Source organism: Phasianus colchicus, chromosome 17 (genome assembly GCF_987193195.1).
Source record: "Phasianus colchicus chromosome 17, bPhaCol1.hap1.1, whole genome shotgun sequence".
NCBI lineage: Eukaryota > Metazoa > Chordata > Aves > Galliformes > Phasianidae > Phasianus > Phasianus colchicus.
The window spans coordinates 5,582,872-5,600,494 of NC_143452.1; the positions used below are offsets into that span (position 1 = coordinate 5,582,872).

General features: G+C 58.0%; 3 protein-coding genes across 4 annotated transcripts; all 3 read right to left on the reverse strand.

Annotated features, from left to right (window-relative positions):
* Nucleotides 1-77: 77 nt before the first annotated feature.
* On the reverse strand, nt 78-5,456 carry KCNK15 (potassium two pore domain channel subfamily K member 15). The gene is made up of 2 exons (XM_031590927.2): nt 5,125-5,456; nt 78-2,916 (listed from the first exon to the last, which is right to left on the reverse strand). Exons 1-2 carry the CDS (start codon nt 5,405-5,407, stop codon nt 2,003-2,005), a joined length of 1,197 nt encoding a protein of 398 aa, XP_031446787.2. The 5' UTR covers nt 5,408-5,456; the 3' UTR covers nt 78-2,002.
* A 2,744-nt stretch (nt 5,457-8,200) lies between these two features.
* LOC116227538 (P2Y purinoceptor 1-like) lies at nt 8,201-11,667 on the reverse strand. Its single transcript, XM_090151996.1, has 2 exons — nt 10,062-11,667; nt 8,201-9,487 (listed from the first exon to the last, which is right to left on the reverse strand). The coding sequence occupies exon 1, from the start codon at nt 11,167-11,169 to the stop codon at nt 10,132-10,134; it is 1,038 nt and encodes a 345-aa protein (XP_090008122.1). The 5' UTR covers nt 11,170-11,667; the 3' UTR covers nt 8,201-9,487; nt 10,062-10,131.
* A 1,457-nt stretch (nt 11,668-13,124) lies between these two features.
* Nucleotides 13,125-17,048, reverse strand: CCN5 (cellular communication network factor 5). Of its 2 annotated transcripts, none has more exons than XM_090151997.1 (5): nt 16,971-17,048; nt 15,100-15,307; nt 14,413-14,655; nt 14,113-14,291; nt 13,125-13,378 (listed from the first exon to the last, which is right to left on the reverse strand). In XM_090151997.1, the coding sequence occupies exons 1-5, from the start codon at nt 17,028-17,030 to the stop codon at nt 13,256-13,258; spliced, it is 813 nt and encodes a 270-aa protein (XP_090008123.1). In that variant the 5' UTR covers nt 17,031-17,048; the 3' UTR covers nt 13,125-13,255. The 2 variants fall into 2 exon arrangements, with proteins under 2 accessions (XP_090008123.1, XP_090008124.1); XM_090151998.1 differs by having other exon boundaries at nt 13,125-13,962.
* Nucleotides 17,049-17,623: the final 575 nt, after the last annotated feature.

Sequence of the window (17,623 nt, forward strand, 5' to 3'; positions counted from 1 at the left end):
CAGGGCTGCCTTGGGTGGAACGTGGGACACCGACAGCGGTGTGCTGCGGCCATGGGCAAAGGAGGGTTCTGCTGTACTTTTTTCCTGTCTGTAGGTTTTATTCAGACGATATGTGATGATTGAGTGATTTACAATTCAGTGTTAAGCTAATGAAAACGTTGATAATGGTGACAATAAAAACCTTTTTTTTTTTCCTATGGTGTGTTGGATTATTTTAATCTAAAATTCAGCTGGCTCATCCTTTCTCTCCATGCCTGAAGGAAATGCTGTGAGCTCAGCCTGCTGCATCTCAGCGGTGCCCAGGCTCCTTCCTGATGCTCTCAGCAGATGGGTTCTCTCAGAACCCCCTCTAATTTCAATCCTGCATTCCTCTCTGCCATTTCCAGACATTATTTGTCTGTGGGCATCTCCAGGCTCACAGCTGAGCTCTCTCCTGTTTTTACTCCAGGCAGAAGCCTTCTGCTCTTGCTGTTGTCTTCTGTGGGGACCCTGCATGGTCACACTGGCTACGGTAGATTGATTTGGAAACCCTGGAACATAAAAGTGTTGCTGGCAGAATAACAGTGCTGTGCCCCAGGATGGTGGGAATTCAGGGGAGCATGGGCATCTCTGAGGAAGAGCATCCCTGGGGGTATTGCTGGGACTGCAGTCCTGGTGCAGGAAGGATTATAGTGCCACTCCCCTGAGAGTTTCTTGAAGGTTTTCTCATCCCAACCCCTGTGTAGACTGGCAGGGCAGCTCCCCACCACCCTCCTGTTGCAGCTCCAGCCCCAGTGGAGCCCTGGTCCTGTGTGACACAGGGAGTGATGAATGGCACCTCCCACCCTCAGACTGTTACCAGCTCCCAGAAACAGGATGGGCTCAGACAGTCACTTAGCAACCACTGATCTCCCCCAGGGACATCCCTGCACCTGGACATCCACAGCCCATCCATGGCAGGGCACGGGGAGCCTGGCAGGGCGCTGGGCTTTGGGCTCAGGCACATCTGCTCCTTTCCTGTGACAAACACTTGTCCACCAGCAGCTGGGTTCACCTTTTATTAAACTTCAGAACAAAAAGAGAAAGCAAAGCCTGTTCTGAAGCCATCCTGATGTGGGTACTCTGCATGCCTTCCCCACCAGAGGCAAATGGAGAAGCAAAAACCACACAAGGGGGTTTTTAGATAGAACTGAGTGAAAACATCTGTTTATTGGGGGAAAACAAAAAAGTGAAGCAGAGCTGCTCCCACTGCCAGAGCCCAGCCCTGCTCTCCTGCAGGGTGGGACAGGGCATGGAGCACCAGCTGGAAGCAGCCTCCTTGCTGGGGCTCTTTGCTGATGTCCTGATCTGGACCTGACCCTGTGCAGGTGGCTGCATGGTTCAAGGAGGAGCTCTCTGGGGCTGAGCCCTCAGCACAGCCTGGGCTCACAGGTTTGGCTGCAGTCCTTCCCACCAAGCAGTCTGTGTGAGCGTGATGCTGGAGGACCTGTTGGCAGGTGGGTGCATGGAGCTCAGCTCCAGGGCATCTAAATCCCTTCCCCAGCCATACTGCCGTCAGCCAGAGAGCTGCAGCCCACCCCTGGTCCTGTCCTTGCATGGCACTGCCTCACCTGTGCCCAGGGAACAGCCTGTGGGATGTCTTCAGCCTTGCAGGACTTGCTAACGTGTGTTGGCCATTGTGGTGCTCTTGGCAGATGTGATGGCCTGTGTGGCAAGAGACAGTGACCACAGCTCAATGGCCAAGGCAGCAACGCCTTCATTTTGAGAGCAGGCAGGTGGGAAAGCAAACCTACATCCTGCTGATGGGGCCTCTTCCAGACCCAAATGCTTGAGCCTGCTTGGGAAGAAGGAAAACCAAACAGTGCGTAATTGAGGCTGGCATCCTGTTGGAGGAGCAATGCTGTCTCCAGGCCCAAGGTTCCCTGTATAGGGCTGGTTGCCAGCTGGGAGGGAGGAACAGAAGAAATGAGAGGTCAGAGGGGCCTGATTTCTCAGTTAATTGTTCATCAGCACAGTGAGGCTCCTAGATGGATTTCCTGCGTGGCCGCGGGTGCCGCGGGCACCGAACACTGCTGGATGACAACGTGCTGGCCGGGGACGAGCCAGTCTGTCCTCGTGTGCTCAGCGACACCTCGTCAATTTTGTAGGAAATGGAGTTGTAGTAGACGGGGTTGGTGTGGCAGCTCAAGGTTTCGGGGTGAGAGGGCGCGGGGCTGCCGCACAGCGGGGCCCTGTAGCACAGGCAGGTGCAGAAGGCCGGCACTTTGCCCTCCCCGTTGGCCGACTGCCGCCGCTGCCGCTCCGCGTCCTCCTGCACCAGTGGGATCAGGTTCATCTGGCTCGTCCTGTCCTCTGCCGGCAGAAAAATGGCCTTGTTGCTGTGCCCGTCCTCCTTGGCTGTGAGGTGGATGGCGTTGCGGGCCCTCCTGAGCGAAGCTCTCTCCTCGGCGTCGCGCCGCTCGTCTTCCGAGTTCATGGTGAGGAAGCGCAGCACCACCAGGTTGAGGAAGGCGCCGATGACCGTCAGCCCCACCAGGATGTACATGAAGCTGAACGCCACGTAGGGTGGCTTCTTCTGCAGTGCCTCGTTCTTCTGCAGGGCCACAAAGTCTCCGAAGCCGATGGTGGTCAGGGTGATGAAGCAGTAGTAGTAGGCATGGAAGAAAGTCCAGCCCTCAAAATAAGAGAAGGCCGCAGCCCCGATGCACAGGGTCCCCATGCAGGACAGAAAGCCCACCAAGACCATGTTCTCCATGGAGACGTTGGTTGTTCTCATGCCCAGACACTTCTTGATCTTCTTGAGCAGGAGCCGCACGACGGTGTTCATGCGCTCACCCAGGCTCTGGAACATGACCAGCGTCAGGGGGATGCCCAGGATGGCGTAGAACATGCAGAACACCTTGCCAGCATCTGTGCCTGGGGCAGCATGCCCATAGCCTGCGTGAGGGAGGGGGAGAATCATAGAACCATTAAGGTTGGAAAAGAGCTCTAAGACCATCAAGTCCAATCATTCTCCTACCACCAATACTGCCCACTGACCACATCCATCAGTGCCACATCTCCACATTTCTTGAACACCTCCAGGGATGGTGACTCCACCACCTCCCTGGGCAGTCTGTGCCACTGCATCAACACTCTGAGAAGTTCTTCCTAATTCCCAACCTCAGCCTCCCCTGGCACAACTTAAAGGCATCACCTCTCCTATTGCTGTTACCTGGGAGCAGAGGCCGACCCCCACCTCACACAACCTCTTTCAGGGAGCTGCAGACAGCAATAAGGTCTCCCCTGAGCCTCCTCTTCTCCAGACTGAACCATTCCAGTTCCCCCAGCTGCTCCCCATAAGTCCCCACTGTGCTCAGACCCCTCACAGCCCCACTGCCCCTCTCTGGACATGCTATCTGCGTGGCAGTGAGGGGCCCACAGCTGAGCACAGCACTTGAGGTGCAGCCCCATCAGAGCTGAGCACAGGGTCCCACGTGCAGCCACATATGTAAGCTGTGGAGCAGAACCTCCCACTCTCCTCAAATGCCTCTCAGAGATTTAATTTCCCCTCCTCTCTCCAAGTCTCAGCACTATGACTCAAGACACACAGAATTATACCATGAGGCATAATGAGGTACTCATCACCATCCTCTGGACCTGGCTGATCCTGCGCCCACCTCAGTTACATAAACTGAACTGAAACCAGCGGCCTCTGACCTAACGGGGTGAGTAAGTGTCAGGCTGCAAGGAGTCATGCAGCACTGCTGCGTGGAGGCAGAAGAGGCGTCCAACCTTTCCTTTGGGTTTCTGTGACAACCTGCTAGGGCTGGAGGTGCCCATGTGAGAGCCTTATCCCCAGACCCACTGTGCTCTGAGCTGCCAAGGCGAGGGGGGAGCAGCCCATCCCTAATTGCTGCGTCTGTTTATAAACCCGTGCAAGCAAACCCAATAAACTTAATTCCTGCGTGGCACATCTCATAGAATACAGAGCAGAAAATAGACTGCAATGGCAAAAAAAAAAAAAAAAAATCAGATCCAAGCCCAATAACTGAGTGCAATTATCGGGTCCTAAGCACAATGAGAGCAATGAGGACATAAATAAAATGATCCAGAAGAGCTGTTGTAGCCTGAGAGGTTCCTGAAAGAGCATATGACTGATGCTTTCAAAATGACAAAGCTGCATTAGAAAGCCACAGAGCTACATTAATGTTAAAGCTGAGATTCATAGCACAGCGTGACATAAGGAGGGCTGGCGTTTGAGAAGCACGGCACCTGGGCTGGGATTATTTATGGCAGGGGGTGTGTGATAAGCGTGGCAATTGTTTGTCACAGCCGACGGAGAAATAATGTAAATGAAGCTATAAGCTGTCACGGGATGATGGGGGTTTTCATTGCAGCCATTCATCCTGCTCAGCAGCCTCATCTCCTGGTCCCACATCTCCTCGTGTGCCCGTGCCAGACATAATGAACGCAGCCGCCAGGCGCGTGCTGCCCGTGCCGAGCTGCCACGGAAGGGCAGGAATTGGCCTCAGGGCTCCGCCGCCGAAGCGCTGCTGCCGGTCGGGATCCCAGCGCGGGGAGCGACGCGAGCACGGGATCCCATGGCCGCCCGCCCTCCCGGGATGCTCGGGGTGCGTGGATTCACGCAAGCGGATTAATTTAATGATGCTGATCACCTACGTGGCTAATCTCAGAATTAAGGCATTCCCCGTTCAATTGTGACACTATTGTGAAACGGCAGGCAGACCAAGGCTGGGCTCCGGTGAGCGCGTACACCTGGGGTGCCGCCACCCCCCGACCTCACTCGCCCCACTTTCCCTGCGGACACCCGTGGGAGCAGAGCGAGATTCGGCGGCCGTGCCGGCTGCTGGGACGGCCGAACGCGGAGTTTGGAGCCGGCGGAGGGGCCGGAGCCTCCCGCGCATCTCTGCCGCCCGGCGTGCGGCCGCTCCCCGCCCCGCACCCCGCCGACTTCTGCAGCTCCGGCCGCGCGTCGCCGGGACGCCGTGAGCGAGACGGCCGTGCCCGCGGCTCACCTCTCCCACCGCGGGGTCCCGGCACCGCGCTCGGAGGGGCAGCTCGGGGCCGCGGAGCCGTCCCGGCTCGGCCGGGGGAGCCGCGCTGCGGCGCGGGGACGGAGGCGTGCCGGGCTCCAGCACTCACCGATGGTGGTGATGACGGTGATGGCGAAGTAGAAGGAGCCGGCGAACTTCCACTGGCGCCCGGCGCGGTGCGGCTCGGCCTGCAGCACCAGCCGCTCCAGCTCCCGGTAATCGTCGGCGGAGAAGCGGTACTTCCTGCGCAGCTCCCCGCGCTTCTGCTCCAGCAGCCGCTTGCGGCCGCTCTCCGCCTCCGATTCCAGAGCATCGAAGACGGCGGCGCCCACCAGCAGGTAGGAGAAGATGCAGAGGATGAGCGCTGCCGTGCGCAGGTTCTGCCGCTTCATGGCGAGGCGCGGCCCCTCAGCCCGGGCTCCGCATGGCCCCGCCGCCCCCCGCGGGCCCCGCGCAGCGCCCGCGCGCCGCCCCTCGCGCGCCCCCCGCGCACACGCGCAGCGCTCCCCGCGCGCCCCGCAGCCGCCCGCTCCCCGCCCGCTCCCCGCCTCCCTCCGCCCGCACCGCGCTGCGGGGTCACGGCTGTGCCCGCTCCGCTCCGCCCTGCCCCGCTCCTTCCCTCGCTTCCCAGCCGGGCCGTTCGGGTTCGTTCCTCTCGCACCGCCACCCGACGGCGGCGGCTGGATGGATGCGATGGGTGCCCCGCTCCGCGCCGGGGCGCGCGGAATCGGCCGTGTTAGGAGATGGAGCCCTCGAAGCGCGGGCCCGGCGGCTCGGCTCCGCTTCCCCAGTAGTTTATGTAAGCCTTATGTTTCGCTTTTTAAAAATAGAAAGATGCTTCTCCCGAGTTGCGCGTTGCGGGAGATAACATCTCCTTCAAAAATAAACTCTGCCCATCTCGGCTGGGAGCAGCAATGCTGCCGGGAGAGCTGCTGGGGCCCTGCGGGTCCAGTCTGAGCTCCCAGCTCCTCTCCGGAGCAGCCGGTAGTGCTGCAGCCCATTACCCCGTGCAGCTCCAGACGCACCGATGCGTTTGCTCTGCAGATGGGGGCAAACTGCACGCACAGCTCCCATCCTGTGCAGCTGCAGGACAGCGATGGCAGCTCCGGGGCTTTGCTGTGGTCTCAGGCCCTGCGGGACAAGATCCACCCGTACACAACAGGGGCAGGAGCAGTTCTGTACTAAAGCTGCCCGGTGACAAACAGTGCTAACCAACACAGGGCTGCACAGGCAGTGCACACAGCAGTGTGTTTGGCTGCTGTCACATGAAGGCAATGCTGCACAGCAGCCCCGTGCTCATACATTTCTTTACCTACACACAGCAAGTGCACCAGAGCTGTGTCACAGCACACACACATCCCTCCTGCCCAAAGAGAAGCCCCACACTGCTCAGCTCAGCCTTTGTCTTCTTGCTGCTGTCATTGCACTTGAACAAGGGCACGTGGGAGCTGCAGGATGGGAGCACTTCAGCATTGATTTCCAGCAAGAAGTTGCATTATGAGATGACATGTCTCCTTTTTATTGCACGGGGAGGCAGATGGACAGCGGAGCTCTGTGCACAAAGCAGGAGCTCCGGTGCTTGGGGTGTTTGTATCCTGGGGGCTGCAAACGGAGTCGGCTGCATGGCTTTCCCCAGGCTCTGGGGTATCCCACTGCCTCCCTCCTGGCCCTGCAATCTGGGAGCCCTGGCACCTGCATCCCACTGTGGATCCTGCCTGATGCCCTGCCTGAATTCCTCAGCCCCGCTCCCCTGGAGCTCATGCATGGAGCGGCCCCAAGCTGCCAGCGCTGCTGCTGTCAGTCTGTGACCACAAACTCTATTTTCAGCCTATTAAGTTTTTATGTGCTTGGAAAGCTGTCAGTTGAGCGCCAGCCAGGCACACAGCACCTGCCATAAAACGCCTGGCCCGCACCCAGCTGGGAGAGGTACTGCTTTGATCTCGGCCGCTTTCATTGGTGCATTTATTTGTCTGGAGCACCTTGGCTTTAATCACAAAAACAAGCTAAAACAATAATGTCCCTACTTAATCACTGCTGGGATTGTTTGCTGAGAAGCAGAGCAGACAACCAGTTGGGATGCAGGCATCCCAGCACAGCCGGGGCTGAGGGTGGTGGCACTGGGATCAGCACACAAACACGGCCACAGCAGTGCTTGGTGAAATGCAGAGCAGGACCTGCTCCGCTCCCACGGTGGGCAGTGCTATAAATGAGTTCTCTGCTGCAGGCAGGGGAGGGGCAGAGGTTCTGGGAATGCATTGCAAGTATGCAAGGATTTTCCTGAGGATGCCTGGATGACAGCTTCGCCCTCATCCTGCAGTGGGGCTGGGAAGGGGAATGCTGCCATCCTGCTGCTCTCATAGCCCCCATCCAGTGCTGTGACTGGGCTGTGGGGCCGGGGGCTGCAGGACCAGGAGTGGGGAACAAATAAACTAAACTGGCACTATTTGCTTTGTGGTGCAGTGAGAGCACTGCGCTGCAGACACGTTTTGTTCTCCACCTCGAAGTCGCGACTTTTTACCAAATCGTTCGTGCACGGAAGTTTTCCAGCTGCTCCTCTCAGGGTGGATGAATGTGGGCGATGGGATGGCTGCTCCCATAGCGGCACACAGAGATGCCCCTGTGGCTCCTGGCCGACGTGCAGTGGCTGAGCCACGTCCCCAGGGCAGAGCACACAGCAGTGCCACGGCCACAGCTGCTCTGCGGATCTCTGAGTCAGTGATGGGAATGAAATTAACGCTGGGCTTTGGGGAGTCGGGCAAAGCGCCTGCTTGGAGCAGGAAAATCACCCTGGGGCTGCAGTGGGACAAGGAGCTCGCTTCAGTATGCTCCATTTGAGTGTCTCTGGGCAGGGGCTGAGGGACAGAGCTGTGCAGGTGAAGCTCTGGGTTACCCCAGGGCACCTCCTGCCCCATGGAGGTCCCACACCACGCAGTGTCCCCTATTTATAACCACACACACACAGGAACAATAGGAGCAATATGAGACCAACAGCCTCACGCAGCCACGCTGAATGTTGTTCTATTTATACGGTGTGCTCTCCTTAATAAACTGTTGGTCTCCCAGATGCCAAAGCACTCTGCACAAAGACTCCGAATTTCATTTTAAAGAAACATTCACTGGCAGCACCCGATCCCACACACATTGACCATTTTTGCCTGGATCACCCAGAGTTAACTGCACTACCATTGCTTTCCCAGCCCAGCCGATGTCCTTGGTAAATCAGATGAGCTGTCAGGTCTGCTCTCCCTATACCCAGAGGTACTGGGACAGTGAAACTGCTCTGCTGCAGAAATAAATGCTGCATTCGGAGATGCTGTGACCTTTCATTAGTGACCTGCAGGACTCAGCCCTTTCTGCACACGCTGCAGCTCCCACCACGCCACAGGAGATGCTCCCAAAGCCCCCCCTGTTCTGCACTCCTCACTCTGCTGGGGGCCTCTGGTTTAGCTGCTGCTGACAGCAGTATGTTCTTGTGTAGCATTCTGGATGCCAAGCAGAACAGTTTTGCATTCTGGGGAAGTGAAATGGTCATACATCTGTACCTCTCTCTCTGTCACATTTGTCCCCTGCAGGGCAGCAGATGCTCTTTGCACAGGGAGGAGCCCGGAGCAAAAGCAGCAGGAAGGGGCTGCTTTGCTGCTCCATTACACAGCTGTGAGAGCCAGGCAGGCTCATGTGCCAGTGGTTGTCCTTAATTACACACGCAGCTAATTAAGGGAAGGAACTTGGCTGGGTCTGGGGGAGGGCTTTTTTTTTCTTTTCTTCTTTTCAGCTTGCATGGAGAGTGGTGCTGCCTGAGGATCAGGAGGGCTGTGAAGCCCTGGAGCCATTGTTACAGTGTGCAGACTCCAGTGGCTTCTGCTGGTTTGACTGACGTGGGATATGGAACCATGAGATGCTACAAATGCTCAGGGCTGGTTCATGGGATACAGATCTTTAACTCACCCTTAACAACAATGTGGGGGCAGTGGATGAGAGCTGGGCGCACGGAGGGGAGCAGAGCTGGTGTGTGCCCCTGCTCCGTCCCCCAGGCCAGCTGGCTGTGTGCTGCCACCAAGCTCTAGAAGCCAGAGGAGCACAGGTGAACATGTTAAGAGTTTATTTGCACCTCAGATGCCCTATGTGATGGCCACTGTGTCCTCTGCAGGGCGGTGAGGTCGGGCTGTGATCACAGCTGGCTGGTACAGGTCAGGCTTTGCTCTGACTTCAGCCCTGCGTGGGGCCGTGCTCTCCAGGTACGAAGCAGTTCTAACTCATGTGCCCCTTCTGAAGTCTGCTGCTTCAAGTCTCGCTGCTCCAGTCATGCGTTGCAGCTGCTCGTGTTGTGGAGAACCGAAAGCAAAAAGCGAAGTGCTGCTCAGGAGCTGCTGCTCCCCCTGCAGCAGAAATGCCCCTGCATCCACGGAAGCTGATGCACGTCCTGCCCTGGCAGCTCACTGTACCTCTGCACAACTTCAGCCGGTGCTGCCTCTCTGCAGGTGACATTTGCACATCAGATTTACAGGAGACAATAGCTCATGTTAATACTGCTGTGAGGCCAAATGCCGGAGAGCTGCAGCCCCCACCCAAGTGGCTCAGAGCTCTCTGGGGCATTGCCTGCTGAGCACATGGTTCAGGCCACTGCGGTCATTTGCCTTGCAATTTAAAAAAAAAAGCCCTGAGAAACTTTAAGATGCCGGTTTGTTTGTTATGCACTCTTCCAGAAGAGAGTGAATAATTCTAAAGTACATTTTTCTGCTGTGACGGAGGCATGCAGCAGAAGATAAGCCAGATCCTGAAGCAGATCTGCTTCCACAAACAACCACCACCACTGCTGGCACAGTTTAGTCATGTTTAAATCAAGATATGTTAGTGAATGTTTCCATTTCTACAGCACTTTGCCCTGCAAAACTCCCCCTCTCCATCATCCTGCAACGCAGCAGCTCTCTGCCCCACTTGGGGCTGGTTGCTGTGTTCTAAAGCCCAAGCCCAGCCTACTCCCTTCTGCCCTCAGTCCCATCTGTCCCAGGCACCATGCTGGAGCCGAGGACTGCAGTCTCATCTCACCACAAAGCGTGCTTCAGGTGGGGGAAAGCTGAAGCTGATGTGCACAGCTGTTGGGGAGGTGCTGCACTGATCAGAGCTGCTCAGAAGCCTCTTGCTCCTCAAAGACAATGCTGCTCCTCGTCTCATGGGTTTGGTTAGAGGATTCCCATGTGAAGAGGGATCCCAGGGTCTCCTTGGTCCTTTGGTAGATATTCCTCATGCGTGACATGCAGTCTTTGCTGGTCATGACATAGAGCAGAGGGTTGAGTGCGCTGTTGAAGCTGGCCAGGCCCCTGGTCACCTGGTAGGAGACGTAGATGTCCTTCATGGCCTGTGTGCAGGACCCCTGCCGCCGCCAGGCTCGGGACAGCAAGTTGAGGTTCCTGAAGATGTGGTAGGGCAGGAAGCAGACGGAGAAGAGGACCATGACGAGCACCACCAGCCTGATGCTGCTCCTCCTGAGGCCGGGCTCCACCGTGTCGCTCCTGCAGAGCACCACCACCACGTGGCAGTAGCACCCGACGATGATGAGGAAGGGGATGACGAACCCCGTCACCGTGACGGCGGCGGTGTAGGGCACGTAGGCACCCAGGCTTTCATCCCCCGTCGTGTCATGGCAATGCATCCCCGCGGGGTCCATCTTGCTGAAGGCGAAGTCAGGGCCCACCTGCGCGATGACCCACAGCCACACGGCCGCGCTGAGCCGGCCCGGCGACACGGCAGCCTGGCAGCGGCCCCGCGCCCGCAGCGGGTGCACGATGCCCAGGTAGCGGTGCACGCTGATGCAGGTGAGGAAACCGATGCTGGCGTAGAGGTTGAGGTGGAAGAGCCCGCGGGTGAGGCGGCACCAGCCCCGGCCGAAAGCCCAGGTGCGGCCGTGCAGGTAGTAGCTGATGAGGAAGGGCAGCGTGCAGACGTACAGCAGGTCGGCCAGGCCCAGGTGGCCCATCAGCGGGCTGAGCGGGCTGCGGCGGTCAGAGCGCAGATAGCGCAGCCCCAGCACGTTCCCCACCAGCCCCAGCGGGGTCACCACCAGGTAGACGCCGGGCAGGAAGCGCTGCGCGAAGGCGGCATCCACGGGGCACAGAGCCTGGCTGCCGTTGTCCCACAGCGGAGTGCTGTTGGCCATCGGGCGCTGCAGGAGATGAGCAGGTGGTGCGGCGCTCGGGGAGGTGCTCGTGAGGTCAGGATCCAGCCCCAGGGCCGGGGATACGGAGCGTGGGGCTCCTGGAGGAGCTGCCAGCCTGCTGGAGGTACTGCGAGCCGGGCACCAAGGCTCGAGCTATTTCTGGTGGTGCCGGGAGGGGCGGGAGGAAGGCACGCATGGGGCGGCTCTGCGCCGCGTGGGTGGGAGAGTTCACAGTTCGCTGCCGCTCCGCTCGCTGCGTCCCGTCCCCAGGGAACGCCGCTCTTGCACCCCGCATCCAGCTCCGACCTGCAGCTCCGTGCTCAGCCCACAGACACCCGGCGTTAGGAGCGAGAGCAGGGCGGAGATCCGCCTGCCAAGTGTAGATGGCCCCGGTCCAGCGCATCGCGTGCGAGGGGCGGTGCCAGCACCACGGATGCGCGAAGCTGCCTGGCCCCAGCGCACCTCCCGGGTAGCGCGCAACAACAACATCCTGCTCGACATCCCTTCCACAAATTAAAAAAAAACCACAAACCCTTCCTCCCCGCCCTTGAGCGGTTTTAAGAGGAGGGAACACAAGAAGCGCTGTGCCTTCCCCCTCCTGCCCGCAGGCGCTGGGGGTGTAACGCAGCGGGCACTCGCAGCTGGTGAAGCTTATGCGAGAGTTAAAACTGAACCCAAAGAGTGCGATCACCCTTCACTGCTGAGCAGCTGCTGCGGTACAAACAACGCCAGAAATAACGTTATCTCCGGGCACCAGAGCGAACAGACCAACGGGCAGAAGGAATGCCGTTTTCCATGGCAGGGGTACGGCCCTGCCCTCCTGTGCTGCCGCAGAGAAGCCCGAGCCACGGGAGTGTCTGCTTATTGCAGATGTGTTGGCTCCGGTTAGCAATAGAGATTCTGTTCAACAGCAGCAAAATAAGTCTGTTTTGTTACAGTCTGTTGATTGTGGCACATGCTTGCCGAGAAACAAACCGTGGTCTGCCACTCTCATGTGCCGCTGCGGGTACGGATGTGGCTCTGAGCTACAGGGCTTCCTGTAACCGTCTGTGGGTGTGCAGTGCTTATCTGACCCCTCCCAGCACCCCACAGAGCCCGGGGCTGGGGCTGCAGAAGCACTGATTGCCCCGGTAGCACAGCTTAGAGGGGGCAGCAAACACCGTGCGACTCACACCTGGATTGTGAGGGTCAGTTTCCCTCTGTTCTTTAGGGAAAAGTAACTCTGATTTGTTTGAAGTCATTAATTCGTTATTTAGGTGTTTTCTGCTGAGTGAATCACAGCTCCCTCTCCCCCCCAAAAAGAAACCCAAGAGGTGCATTGAGTCATTTGTGTTTGAGATACAGATTGCAGGTTGCTGCTTAAAAAGTGACCGTTAGGATTTCACCACCAGCGTGGGGTGGCTGGGATGGGCTGAGCCAGCACGGGGCACATCTCAGCACATGGAAAACCGAACTGCCTTGAACCCAGGATGTTTGGTACACTGGTTGTGCCTCACCCATGTCAGCAGAGGAACATTGCGGGTTTTAAAGTCTCAGTGAGCTTCACACCACTGTTGTTTTTGCCACCACAGAGGCAGAAAACCGATGATGCCGGGTCCCTCGTGCTGTGTGCTGCCTGCTGGGGGCTCCTGCATCCCCTCCATCCCACTAAATGAATGGTGTTAGTAAATAACTCTCTTTATAAACAGTGTATTACTGCATGAGCAGCAAGGCTCTTTTTTTTTTTTTTTTTTTTTCTTTTCTTTTTTCTCCTTTATTTTTTCCCCCAAAGAGGTGACAACACCCTTCACACTGATTTATTTCCAGCGCTTGCTGGAGCTGCTGGGCTCTGCTGCTGGCCGAGGGGGACGCTCAACCCAGAGTAACACGCTGCAATCACGTTCACAGCGCTTTGATTGCAGGGGTGCACAGCCAAGATGCGCGGTCCCGCCTGCTCTGCTCGCCGCCCTTCTCGCCCTGCTCTGCACGTCGCTGCGAGGCCGTTAGAGGGCATTTGGGTTTCGTTTCTGAGCAGCCCCTAAAGGTTCACTGCCGCTCCGCTCTCCTGTGCAGCTCTGCACACTGGAGCAGCTCCAACCCGTTGGGCTCATCTCTGCTGTTTGTTTTCCCGTCTCCTGCCTTTCTGCTGGCCTTTTTTTGGGGTATGCGCTTGGATGCGGGGTGGTATGTCTGGTGCCTCCTCCGTCTGAGCTGCACGCCTGCCAGAGCCCTGCCAAACCGCCGGGCTTTGAAGAGCAGGCGGCCAGGCGGAGCAGGGAGCTGTTTGTACTGGAGGGATGTGGGGAAGGTGAATGGGAGCTGCCGCCAGGAAAACATCTCTGCCGGTGCCCGGGTGTGGTGGGACAGCGAGCCCCCATCCCCGGCGTGGGGGCACGGGGCGTCCCGCTAGTGGTCTAATTCTGCAGAGCAGAGCTGTGTGTGCGGTGCTTGGCACAGCAGCATCGCTCAGCCCTTTCCGAAAGCCTCTCCAATCCGGGAAAGGACAACGTCCCCTTTTCTCAGGTGGGTTTGTGCTTGGGGCAGGATTTCCCCATCTCATACAACTGGGCGCTGCTGCCCAGCAACCCTACCCGGGGCAGCAGAGTACACAGGCGTGTTGTAGGGATCTTGTTCTCTATTTCCACCCTCCTCTGCAGCTGAAGTCCATCGGTTCTCCCCCAGATTCCCAAGGGACGTGTCTTCCATCTCCTCCAAAACCACGGTGTCACAGATGTGTGCCAGCCTCTGTGCCGGGGCCTTGGCTCCGGGACACAACCAGGGTGGGCAGGGCTGCAAACACCCTCCTCATCCCCTCTGGAAAGGCAAAGCGGAGCGATGTGGGGACAGTGGATGCTGGAGGACTCATGGTTGGGGGGCTGATGGGGTGCGCACGGGGTGTTGGCTGGGGTGTCCCATTCCCACTCCAAGCTGCTGCCTGGAGGTGTCGGCATCACCATCGCTTACCACAAGGGGTGCCGCCGGCAGAGCCGGGCAGGGCCTGAGCATGCAGAGCTGCCGCTGTGTCTCCAGCCGGCAGTAGCGGTTCTGGTTGGAGATGCGGGTGGAGAAGCCCATGCCGCAGGTGGCCGAGCAGGCGCTCCACTCTGTGACCCACGGCTGGCAGAGGTACGGCACTGCGGGGGCTGGATGGAAACAGAGGAGAAATGGGATTGGAGCCCAGCGCTGCCTTACCTGCCTTGTGCCACGGAGAGAGGGGCAGTGAGGGTCTCCCGCTGGAGCTCAACGCCTCATCCCACCTCCTACCTGCCCCAGTGCTCTGCCGTTCTCTGGCCTCGCAGACCCACTCAGGGCAGCACTTCCCTGGGATGTCCACGCGCCGTGGGTAGGGGCAGTCTGGGGTGGGCAGGCGGACGTCCTCCTGGCAGAGTGGGACGCAGGTGAAGCCCCCATCCAGGCAGCGGCACTGCAGCTTGCAGCTGGGCTGGAACACCTCCCCGTCACGGTACAGCCGCCCATTCACCTCACAGCCCTCCTCGTCATCTTCAACTGTAACGACAGGGGGAAGCCACTGGGGCAAGGGGACAGAGAGTGGGGGTGGCAGAGGGGATAGCTGGTGGTGATGGGGGGCTGCCAGGAGGAGGGGGAACTGGATGGTCACAAGGGCATAGGGAGGCATGAGGTGATGCATCGCCCGACCTCCCCTTCCCTGCCTCCTACATCAAGGTGGTGAGAAACCCACTGCTCTCCAACCCTGTCCATACTTCTCAGGGCTTTCAGACTTGAAAATATCCCTCTGTTATTTCTCTGCAGTTTTCCATCCCCAGCAACGTCTCTGGAACTGCTATGCCCATCCCACTCAAACCACCCCCAAAAACCTGGCCAGCGACTGGCGTTAGAATTGGCAGGAGCAGCAACACAGCCCCGCAGCCATCTGTGTGCATCTTCCTCGGCAGAGCAGCTCTCAGAGCCACGTCCAGCCGTGGTGCTCACAGTTGCAGGTGCCTCCTGTTCCCGAGCTGTAGTCACAGATGAGCCCCTGGCTGCGGTCGCAGACATGCAGGAAGTCGCAGGGCTCTCCCAGGCGCCGAGCGCAGATCCTGCAGCAGCCACAGCCATCCAGGACCAGGGGGGACCCACGTGGGCAGCGGGGCAGCACGTGGGAGCAGTAGCACGGCCGTCGGCACAGCTGGGAGCACACCTGGGGGTACAAAGCATCGCGGGTTTGACACAGCTGGTGGCTGCAGGTGCACTGGGATGGCCTCTGAAAGTCAACTTTGGTTGGGTGGAGATAGATCGTTGGCTCTGCCCATCCATGGGAACATGGCAGTGCTGCTGGGAAAGCTGCTGTCTTCTTAGGGAGCGACTGCGCAGCACGATGGGCTCCCATGGAAACCAGGAGAATCAGGGATGTCCTGCGGGATGGGGGCTGACATGCAACACTGCTGTGAGTGCAGGAGGAGGTAGGGCTGGGGAAGTGAGCATCCACACACCGGGGTTCATCAGGTGGCGCTAGCAGCCCCACATGGCAGCTGGTGCACAGTCGGGGATGCAGCTTCCCAGGAGCAGCGTGCATACGGTGAGGGCACTGCTCCTCCCCAACCCCTCGCTGTGAGCACATCTCTCATTTGTGCCAAGAAATGGGACAACACATTTGCAGGGGAGAACCGAAGCCTGATTAAGCTCACTGCTGTTCTCTGTGCTACGGCTGCCTCCTCCCCTGCCCTGCCTGCAGCAGCCCCTGCCAACCTGTGTCCTAAGGCAGTGTGCCTGCTCTGTGCCTGCAGGAGTTCCCCCAGGTGGGCAGCAGTGTGTCTGTGGCTGTTCTGCACACGCCATTACCCTGGCACATCTGACAGGGGTGGCTGCTGGGGCTGCTGCATTTTGGGTCTGAAGCCAAAAGTTTTGGATTTGCAGTTCTGTGCTGCCCTGCACAATGCAGTGCAGCCCTGCCAGGACGTGAAAGGTGAAATCTTTCCAAAATGGGCTGGGCAGTCTCTGCCTTGTTCTGGTCCTCTCAATGAGCAGCACTGCTGCTGTAGCAGAAGGCAGGGGGACCATGAAGGACCAGGGCACTGGTGATGTTGGCCAAGTTCAGGTTGGGGGCAGAGGATAGCTGGTGGCTCTCCAGAGCTCACTGAGCTCTCCTGGCCAGGAGCTGCTCATCAGTCATAGCTCACCCAGGAGCCAAGTGCATTTTTCATCTTTCAGGTTTTTATTACAGATTGATGTTTTAGAAGGATTTGCCCATCCAGCTCTATTAATCCATTTCCCCATGCTCCCTGCAATTAACTTGTCATTAGATGGCAATGTGGCTCCTGTTGGAGATCTTAAGTGCCCAGGAAAGCAGTCAAACAGGCACGAGGCTGTTCTGTGTCCCTGCTTGCAGTCTGGCTTGGGATTCAATCAGCAATTACAAGAATTTGGAACTGACATACCCCAACATTTTTCAAAACTCTGCACAGTGAGCTGTGTCATGCAGAATCCAAGAGAAAAAAAAAAAAATCAAATCCCTGGAACAACCCCAATTTATTGGATGGTTTGCATGAGTGTCCTGGAATGGGGGAGAGCTGAGTAGCCCTGGGGCTGGTGCTCACAGCACAGAGCCTGCAGGAGCTGTGGGATGGCTGCAGGGGCAGGTGAGCAAACAGAGCACATTGCTGCAACACAGAAGCATTTGGTCCATGAGAGTTAAGACTATGCTGCTTCATTGGAATTCTCTCCCAGGCAGAGCTCTGCAGACATACAGCTGTCTGCCAGCTGTCAAGGCTACAGCAGCACTGCAGCCTCCCTACAGTCCCATACTGGGAATCCTGGTGCTGCCCTGAGTGAGCCTGAGGAGATCCCACACCCCGACTCCTTACCTTGGAGAGGATGCAGAGCAAGGAGAGGATGAGGAGCTGCTTCTCCAGCCGGAGCCTCATGTTTGCAGGCTTTAAAGCCCCGAGTGGGTCCTGCTGGTGTTTATACTCTCCCTGCTCTGATGTCACTCCCAGGCTCCAATATAAACAGGAGTAGGTTTGGACGAGCCTCAAGATTTGCTTTCTTTTTTTTCCAGCCTACATTCCAGCTGACATTTCCACTCCCTTCAAGGTGAGAGCGTGCTGTCTGCTGGGAGAGCAAGAGAAGGGAAGGGACAAGGGACACGTCCCCAATGGCACGGGCATGGCAGAGGGGGCTGCTGAGCATGAGAGCCAGCACCTCTCTGCTGGACTGTGAATGTGCAGGGGTGGCTGTTCCCCTGACATCCAGCCTGGGATGGTGCCAAGACTGAGCAGAGCTGGGAACCCAGCCCCTGTATTTAATTCTGCCCCAGGGCACGGCTATGGGAGAGGGATATGTCACCCACACTGCATGGAATCCCAAAGTTGAGGGCAGAATGCTGCCCCTCTGCTGTGTGGGATTCACAGTGTGCAGGAACGGCCAGGCAAGCTCTGCAGGTGCTGAAAGTGCTCTTTTTCCTTGGCTCCTATGGCACAGCAAGAGCAGGAAAGCGATGTGCAGCCCCCTGTGCGAC